Source organism: Pieris brassicae, chromosome 4, assembly GCF_905147105.1.
Source record: "Pieris brassicae chromosome 4, ilPieBrab1.1, whole genome shotgun sequence".
NCBI classification, from domain to species: domain Eukaryota; kingdom Metazoa; phylum Arthropoda; class Insecta; order Lepidoptera; family Pieridae; genus Pieris; species Pieris brassicae.
Genome location: NC_059668.1, coordinates 12,525,811 through 12,535,937, shown reverse-complemented (window position 1 = coordinate 12,535,937; position 10,127 = coordinate 12,525,811). Strand labels below are relative to the sequence as shown.

The 10,127-nt window shown below is 38.4% G+C and overlaps 1 protein-coding gene across 1 annotated transcript; it reads right to left on the bottom strand.

Moving 5' to 3' along the window:
- Positions 1-2,695: 2,695 nt before the first annotated feature.
- Positions 2,696-5,972, bottom strand: LOC123708461 (glucose dehydrogenase [FAD, quinone]-like). The gene is made up of 4 exons (XM_045659177.1): positions 5,907-5,972; positions 5,693-5,829; positions 4,289-4,422; positions 2,696-4,150 (listed from the first exon to the last, which is right to left on the bottom strand). Exons 2-4 carry the CDS (start codon positions 5,826-5,828, stop codon positions 2,918-2,920), a joined length of 1,503 nt encoding a protein of 500 aa, XP_045515133.1. The 5' UTR covers position 5,829; positions 5,907-5,972; the 3' UTR covers positions 2,696-2,917.
- Between the last annotated feature and the right edge of the window lie 4,155 nt (positions 5,973-10,127).

Below are 10,127 nucleotides of genomic sequence, written 5' to 3'. Positions count from 1 at the left end.
GTGCTTTTAAAACAACGCGTTACGTAAAAAAAAATTTATTTTTGGAAAGTTAGAGCCCTGTTTGAAAGCATAGAATACAGAGTATTATTATTTAATTCCTTACCATGACTGGGTCGTTGCAGAGCGGCACAAACTTATTCCGTCTGTATACGCCGGTGTCAATGTGGATCCTGACAGTTTCGACAGGTAAAAGCTATTGGTTACGGCGATCTGACACACATATCCATAAGGAGTGGAAAACACATATCCTCCACAGCGAATTCCCAAGCTTATGATTTCGAATCACTTTTATCAGCGTCTGCATTAAAACTCTTAATGATGGCAGAATCGAACACCGTGAAGCCAGTGATATGTAGATCAGTCAGGTAGGTAGGTTTTATTAATTTATCACTTAAATATAACGTAATCTTTAGGCAGTTGGAGGGGGTACAGAAAAACGTTACGGCGCGTTACATTGGGGGGAAGAAGGCTCTAAAATTGCGTTATGTAATACTTGAACGGTCCCTAATGAGCGTCCCGATGGATGACGCCCAGAGGAGATTCTCCACCACGAGTGAGTGTGGTACCCTGGGGTAGTTTCTGTTTAACAACAAAAAACAATTTATTAAATTATTTTTTCCACTAAGCTTTCGTAACTTACGTAACGTAACTTGGATATTTTTTAATTTAATACAATTCCACCAATTGTGTTATTTAAAAACGATGATTAGTATGGTATTAGGTATATTAGGGTGGCATATTTGAACAGACTACACAAAAATTTATAATAACAAAAATATATTTTACACACAAATATAAGTTTATCGTTATAAAAAAAATTACGTATTTATATTCCACTGTATATGAAATAATTACGATACGATTAAGCCAAAGCCGAAGGTTTAAAAAAATATATATGTTTAAAACGCTGACGCAACACAGTGGTCGAGTTATTATGTATGAACTTGCAATAAAATCTGTTTGGCTATAGTATTTGTATCTTGCTGGTTTTGGTATTTGGTAAAAGTTTAAAGAAGATAAATCCAAATTTAAATTATAAAAATATGTGATTTTTATTTATTTTTCTTACCGTCAAGATGACTGAAAAAAAAAGGTAAAAATGCAACGCAAGCGGCGAAAAAAAATGCTATGTTTATGGACTTAGTGCAGTGTCTGTGAAAGTAGCACAAATTTGGTTAAAGCGTTTTCGATCCGGAAATTTTGATGTCAACGGTCACGTCTCTCTGGTCGCCCTATTACGAATAAAATTGATGACATTTTTGAAAAAGTTAAGCAAGATCGGCATATCAGGAGTTTCGACGTAGCTGAAGAACTGGGAATTAACCACAAAACAGTTTTGGCGCATTAAAAAAACCCGGGTACACAAAAAAAGCTCGATATTTGGGTCCCTCACGAGCTCACTGAAAGAAAACTAATGAACCGTGTACTCATTTGTGATTCTTTATTATGACGTAATGAAACCGAACCATTTTTGAAGAAGCACTGAAGCACAAGAACTGGCGATGAAAAGTAAAGTGAATAAAGTAGATCACGTACAACAAGAACGTGCGAAAAAAGTCGTGGTCAAAGGCCGGTCAGGCTTCAGAGACTGTGGCGAAACCCGGGTTAACTCGCAACAAGTGTGTGTGTGGTGGGATTGGAAGGTCATTATTCATTATAAGCTGTTACCACCAGTCAAGACCATCGAGTGTGAACTGTACTGCGAACAACTGATGACATTAAAGCAAGAAATTAAGAGAATACGGCCGGAATTAATCAAGAGAAGGGGTGTGGTTTATTATCATGTCCTGACACCTGTTTGGACTTATGGTTGCCAGTTTAGGGGCTGTACCAGTAATAGCTACACCCAAATAATCCAACGATTCCAAAACAAGTGTTCAGGGGGATAGTCAATTCTCTCTAGTACAGTCGCAATTACGACTGCCATCGGGATTTTATTGTAGAGGTCGTCGCCACAATAATAAAAAGACTGCTGGAGCCCACGAACATAGGATCCACCATCACGTGAATTTCATGAAAGTGAAAAGGACAAAATAATTTGAACTAGTGAATTAGAGTTAATGCACATTAGTATTAAGTGCTAAACAGTGAGTGAAAAATAGAACACAAGAACAGAGTGTCTTTCCCTTAAAAAAGACTCTAAGTAGTGTTATTTTAAACGTTCTTATGTTAAACCTCCTTTTTAGTAAAATAAGGTTACACTTAAATTATTTATTACTCCTAAGTTAGGCTAGATCGTAATATTCCATGGTGTCTTAGTAAACACACATGTATAAAAAAACGAGGTAATAAATGCTGACAACGTGCAACGTGAGGAACTTGTAATTCCAGAAAATTGCGAAATGGTCGCTACGCTGCCGGTACCATGATATTCGCCTACGTAACAAACACTCATAAAATAAAACAAAAAAATAAAATAAAAGGACAATCTTTGTTTATTTTTGTTAAATATTTTACAATATTATCTATATTGTAATTCCAAAAGTCGAATTCATATTAGAGACTTTGGCAGTATTTGATACTGCACCTATTAAAGGCACTATCATAAAGTCGTTTTCATAACCACAATTGTTGAAAACACTTTATTTATAAAATATTAATTTATATTAAGTAAATAATACCTAGCTCTGTGCGTTATGCTTTGACTTTATTATATCCGCGGTCCTTTCCGCAATCATAGCAACAGTTGCATACGTATTTCCACTTACTATGGTTGGCATAACGCTGGCATCTACCACTCGTAAATTTTTCAAACCTCTTACGAGAAGATCTTCGTCTACTACACCTTTTGGACCCATTGCGCATGTACCAACTGGATGGTAAAGTGTAGAAGCCATGTTCAAAACATAACATTCCCAGTACTTTGGTGTTGCAAATGGTATGAGTTTACATTGCTCTACATCCAGATCAGCAACTGTCATAAAACTTTTTTAAAAACGGGCGTGTTGACTATTGAAACAAAGTCTTCGACTGAACGTGCAAAAGTTTTTATATCTTCCTTATCAGCAAAATAGTTTGTTGTAATAACGGGATTATCTTTTAGATTATTACTTTTAATACCTACATATCCCCGAGACTTAGGGTGTAATAGTACGATAAGTGCAAATAACACATCATGATGAGATGCTTCAGCTATGTTTTCACAAATTTTTTGGTTCCATCTAAATACTTCGACACACATAAGTGTGCTGAACAAACTGCCATGTGGAAAAGGAAAAGCTATCACTTGATACTGTGGCTGAGTGTCATTTTTATCTAATGCTTCAAATCCCATGACGCAAGGTTTTGGAAATTCATCTATTTTACTAAGGACATCTAAATCACTTAAATATGATTTAAAGAAGAAATCTTTCTTTCCAGAAATCATTATGGGAATTATCGAATGATCCTGAAAGTTAGCACCGACGTGTGGTGAGTCAATAACTACTGGAATGTTGTATTTTCGTAACTCGTCTTTAGGTCCTATCCCAGATACCATGAGTACTTGTGGACTTTTTATTGCTCCTGCTGATAAAATTACTTCTTTCTTAGCATTTAGCTTTTTAACATTACCATCCTTGTCAGTAACTTCTACACCAATAGCAACATCGCCAACAATGGTTATTTTACTGACATAATTACTTCTAAGTAGTGAAAGATTTCGCCTATTTATCGGTCTAATGTAGGATACAATGGAACTCTGTCTTAGTTTATCGGCTATTGAGAATTGTGGTAGTGAGTATCCGATTTGCTCGTTCCCATTTGTGTCTTGTAGAATCTTACGACCGTTTTGCTTCAACGCGCTAAATAATTCCTTAGTTTCTTTCTGCCAGTCATATTTAGTAACTCCTAGATATCCTTTTGTGTTATGCAATGGACCTGTTTCACTGGCAAGTATTTCGTTGTCTGTAAATCTTTCGGATTTGTAATAATATTTGCGTGCCATTTCCGCATCCCAATTCTTATTACCTTTGTCGACCCATTCACCAAAGTCTTTGTCGTTGCCTTTGACGTAATACATAAAGTTTAAGCCAGTCGATCCACCTGTCATCCTTCCTTGAGAATAAACTATTTTCTTCGACTGCAGCGCTTGACTAGAGTATTGATCATCCGTAGAATGGAATTCCCATCGTGGCAATTTGGGTGCTACTAGCGTTGAAATTCCTGGACTCTATAACATGTAATTATGGTCTAAAATTATAGATCTAAAGGTTTGATGTAAAGAAATAATACACAGTATATGTAAAGTGTATAGCGACAAACGTAAAGATGATAAAGCACAAAACCTGGAACTACATAGGATACCTACATCAGATGCGAGTGGCGGATCTTCTCCAGCTTCAATAACGAGAATTGACCAATTCGAGATCTCACTTAGCCGGTTGGCCATTACACAGCCAGCACCTCCGCCACCTATTATTATAAAGTCGAAACTATCTCCATCTACAAAAAAGATATTCTTTAACTTATTTAGGAGGTAAACGGGTAGGAGGCTCAATAAGGCGTCCCGTTATTCTCTATAATATTCGAATTTCCTGTTCTTTCTCTATTATTATACCTACCAAGAAGTTAAACTAATACATGATAGTTGGGAATTTACTTCCTTCATTACCTACAACATATATAGGCTTCGTGGGACTGTGACATTTACTTTAAATATGTATATCGGAAACTAATATAGTATGTACTGAGGTCTGTCGGTCGTTTGTCTAGATGTATCAAACGTGGAATGCATAAAGTGACCCTTAAAAACCCTTTACAAAGGTTTGAGCGGCCTAAAAGCCTACAAACCTTTCCACCTGGCACCGATTATCGAAAAAGTCATAAAAAACACACAGTCTTCTGATAACAATTTCTTAAATGTATTTTTTTAAACAAGTATAAAAATAGATAATATTTATATTTTAAATTAAAAATATAGCCAAAACGGATAAACACATAAGACAAAGATTAAGTACCTACTAATTAGCCTGTCGTGTGGAAATGTAGGGGAGGTGTGTATCTGTAAGTGCGTGTGTGTAGTATTAAAATCAATTTGATTTGCTTATTTCTCCTAAAAATACGCAACTGGAAAGAATATATTATAAGACGAGACTCGCGTACTCCTTATTGTATAGATTTACAATATGTGTATAGAATTTTGGTCATAGTTTGTACCAAAATACATCTACTTACATCTAAGTGTTAGTCGTTTAATTCGTAGATAAGCCTCTTGACAATTGTCCAAATTATTATACATTTTGAAACTACACAAACTAAACTATATTTAAAAAAAGAACTTTATTAATTTCGTCTGAATAAATTCATGTATGTATAATGAGGTGACCGGTTAATGCATTATGTAAGGATACTTCTGAGGTACGTTGAGAAGAGTTTTTACACATTTTCTAATGTTAAAAGTATGTTAAAATATGCCCGTTTTTGCAATAAATAGTTATTTTTAATTGGCTTTACAGATAAGCAAAAAGTTGTATCTGTAATAATCATATAGTATCATATAAAAATAGACCAGGGAAATTTGACAAGAACAACTTCTTTGAATACGTTGGTACTTACAAAAATGAACGTAAAGTAATAATTCTATTTTTCTTGACGTTTTTCTCACACATCCTATAAAAATCAATCAATTATACATATCGGGTTATATGGGATCATACAATTACGCGCTATTCGAGAAAACTCCAACAAAACTACATATAATATATATGCTTACCAGAACAATTAGCTTGAGGTGGATAATTCTGATATTTGATGTTCTCAGAAATTGTTATAATTGAAATCTGTACCACAGCAAGAAGTGGTGCGATCAATTTTACGTCGATCTTCGCTAAAATCGTGAGAAGTACCATTCTGAAAGCACAAATATGCTAGAAAATAGCTATTTTAACACATGTGTTAAAATTTACAACAATATGGTAGGTACTTACTTTTCATATAGAATGTTCTGTGATCAATAATTACTATAATAACAACACAGTCCTATATAATTGAAGTCATTTACAAATGTATGTACCGGTAATAGTTTAAGTATCACTTTTTTATTCAAATAATTTACATTCAAATGAACATTTCGAAAAAAGTTAATTAACATTTAATGACGACATTAGTTTGCTTTAACTAAAAAAAACCAGGTTTTTTGTTTTGTTAACATGTTAACCTTCGAAATAAAAATATCTAACATAATTTAATTTTACTAAACCGAGCGTTTGTATGCATAGTATAGTTTTATTCTGTTTCACATTGATTTCCTCTTCATAATAGTGGTCGTCGGGAGATGTTGATTAGTCGAGAACTACGTGGCACCGCATTTACAAGCGGCGGTGGAACTAAACTTTCATCCCAACAACTCCCCGCATCATGACTTCTACAAATAATATTGTCTGGTCGCCATACCGTAGGTATATAAATAATTTTCGTTTAATAAATTTAACTTTAACTGGAACTGGTAGTACCAGTACCAATCATTTTTGTTAATTTGTATGTAGTATTTTACAGTTGATTTTCATAATTATCAATAGGATATAATAATAAGATCGCTTGTTTCTGTTATACGTATTTTAAGTTAACTTTTTGAAGGCGCTTTATATCAAATTAAAGAACACAATACGTTTCAATAAATTAATAATGTTTGTTTTTCTATTTTTTTGTTTTTATTTTCAAGAACGAATTGAGGAGTTGGCTCAGTGTAAGACTCAGCGAAATACTCGATGGGTATTTCCTGTATAAAAAATATTTTTTTTAAGAAGGTAATTTCAATTTCGTGTGTGTGTCTCTCACTCGGTCCAGTAACAACTTAACGATGTGTAGGTGATTAGTACGTGTCGTCATGAAACAATAATTTGTTCTGAAAAGAACAGTTAATTGCGTTACCGTTAGGACAACTTTTTGCCGCGCCTCGATTTTATTGTCTACGCACCCTTCGCATCTTGGTACCACATGTACCACTAGTGGCCAGGTAGGATAATTTTTGTATATAAATCTACAGTTTTTAAAAATTAAACACATTCCACATTCCATCTTCACCTCTTCTCAACGAATTATTAGGAAGTTTTATTTTAACCAAATAAGGACCAAACAACCTAAAGTAAAACTACCCTAAAGTGGTGACCCCGACGTGATACACCAAGAAAATTGAAGATGACGAACACAGAAAATTCCGGTGCAGAGCGTCAAGTTTCATCACAACCGTCGAGCCAAGAAGTCTCCGGTATCTCACTGTCGCTCCGTGTGCCACCATTCTGGCGCGACCAGCCGCTCCTCTGGTTCTGCAGTTTCGAAGCAGCAACCGCCGATCTGAAACGAAGCCAGGCCCAACTCGCCCAGATGGTCATCGCACAGCTTGAAAAGCAAGATATCCAAAACATCGCTGATCTCATTTGCTCGCCGCCGGAAGCAGATTACTACAACGCCATTAAAGACCGTTTAATATCGCTATACGAAGAATCTAACAGCGCACAAACGAAGAAGCTACTGTCGCAAGTTGAGCTTGGAGACCAGAAACCCAGCCAGCTGATGAGGCAAATGAAGCAGCTTAACAAGGACAAATTTCCTGAGAGCACCATCAAAATGATGTGGCTCGAGCATCTGCCGCCACACATTCGTTCCGTGCTAGCCGTCAGCGAAGCGTTTAAAATCAAAACGACGCTTGACGACCTGACCTTGCTCGCGGACAAAATGATGGAAGTCCACACGCCGTCGCAATACATCGCTGCCGTCGCGACGCCTTTCACACCTGTAGCATCGCCACCAACTCCAGAACAACAACCAACCATCGACACCCTCATCGGTGAAATAAGAAGGTTGTCTTTGGAAGTTGCCGAGCTACGAGTACAACCGCGCGACAACTACCGCAACAGTCGTTCTCGCTACCATTCACATTCACAATCACGCTCGCGGAACGCATCAACAAAGCGCAACGAAAACCGACGAGAGTCGCAGATGGAAGATCGAAGCCGGAAAAAATCTCCAATGCCGTACTGCTACTACCATCATCGCTATGGTATGGACGCGAAGAAATGCGCACCACCATGCCCATGTTTCAAGCCCATAAACCAGTCGGAAAACTAAAAGTAACGCTGGCCGCGGCGGGAACCGGCGTTACCGAATCATCACACCGCCTTTTCGTTACCGACAGGGTAACGAAACTTACCTTTTTGGTCGACACAGGAGCCAATATCTCCGTGCTACCAAAGGCAAAAGGCTCACGCGAAAAACCACTGCCATTTCAACTCTACGCCGCCAACAACACGGTCATTCCAACATACGGAGAGAAGTCACTCCAACTTGATCTTAACCTCCGAAGACCATACACATGGAAATTCGTCGTAGCAGATGTGTCTAAGGCAATCCTGGGAGCAGATTTCTTGCAGCACCACCACCTCATTGTCGATGTAAAAAACCGAAGATTGATCGACGGGAAAACAAAGCTGGTAACAAACGCTCAACTCAGTACTGCAGACATACCTACAGTTCGTAGTATTGACATTGAGCAAAATTACCACAGCATACTAGAAGATTTCCCAGGCACAACCAGAATCACTTCAATGAAGCTTAGTCCCAAACATTCCGTTGAACACTTCATTGAAACAAATGGACCGCCCCTTCACTGCAAGCTACGCCCCATTGCACCGCATCGTTACGAAATGGTCAGGAAGGAATTCCAAAACATGATCGATCAAGGGTTATGCAGACCAAGCAAAAGCCCTTGGGCATCACCTCTTCACGTCGTGCCAAAGAAGAATGGAGACCTACGCGTGTGTGGCGATTACCGAAGGCTCAACGCTATAACCAAGCCCGATCGGTATCCCATACCACGTATACGTGACTTCACATACCAACTCGCAGGGAAGAAAATTTTCTCCACACTCGACCTCAATCGCGCGTACCAACAACTGCCAGTCAGCGAGCAAGATGTGGAGAAAACCGCTATCATCACACCTTTTGGTCTTTTCGAGTTTCCGCGCATGTGTCCTGGTCTAAAGAACGCCGGACAGACTTTCCAACGCTTTATTCACGAAGTACTGCGCGAACTCGACTTCGTATTCCCTTTCGTTGATGATCTACTCATAGCATCAATCGACGAGGAAGAGCACCGAAAACATCTACGCATCGTATTACAGCGACTAGAAGAATACGGCATCACCATCAACCCATCAAAATGTGTTTTCGGCCAGCCAACTGTGAAATTCCTCGGTCACCAAGTCACAGCGGAAGGAATACAGCCACCCCAAGAGAAGGTACAAGCTATTACAGACTTTCCAAAACCACAAACCGTAGAAGAACTACGACGTTTTCTCGGTATGATAAACTTTTACCGTGAAAATATCAAAGATGCCGCCACCATACAAGCGCCTTTAAATACCTACCTGCACAACGTCAAGAAGCGTGACAAAACTAAGATCGACTGGACCACTGAATCAACGCAAGCTTATGAAGCATGTAAAGAGAGCATAAAAAACGCCGCTTTACTTGCTCATCCGTCTTACCAGGCGACACTTGCTATATTCAGCGACGCTAGCGACAAAACAGCTGGTGCCGCACTCAATCAATTTATCAACAACTCATGGCAACCACTCGGCTATTTCTCGAAGAAATTCACCGACGCACAGACTCGCTACAGTACCTACGATCGAGAGCTACTCGCTATCTACATGGCTGTTAAACATTTCCGCAAAATGTTCGAGGGACGAGAAATAATAATATTCACCTACCACAAGCCGCTAACTTTCGCTTACACAAAAACAAATACAAACAGCGAATCACCGAGACGCACCCGACAGCTACTTTATATCAGCGAATTTACCACTGATATACGACACGTCAGTGGATCTCAAAATGCAGCCGCAGATGCATTATCACGTGTCGAAGCAATCACCTGTCCGTCGCCGATCGACTACAATCTACTTGCAGAAGCTCAAGAGCGCGATAGCGATACCATTAAAGCACTCAGTCTACAGAGCAACTTATGTTTCAAGAAAGTCAACCTGCCCGTCTCAAATATCAAATTACACTGCGAAACTTCAACCTCACAGTTACGTCCGTACCTACCAGAAGAATACCGACGTACCGCATTCAACGCAGTACATAACGTTAGCCACCCTGGAATCAAGACTACGAGAAAATTAATTACGCAACGTTACTTTTGGCCC

Coding starts and splice junctions, on each gene's coding strand:
- LOC123708461 (XM_045659177.1), bottom strand. CDS start 5,828: ATGGTACTTCTCACGATTTTAGCGAAGATCGACGTAAAATTGATCGCA. Junction 4,423..5,692: donor ACCTCAAGCTAATTGTTCTG/GTAAGCATATAT, acceptor TCTTTTTTGTAG/ATGGAGATAGTTTCGACTTT. Junction 4,151..4,288: donor ATCCGCCACTCGCATCTGAT/GTAGGTATCCTA, acceptor TACATGTTATAG/AGTCCAGGAATTTCAACGCT.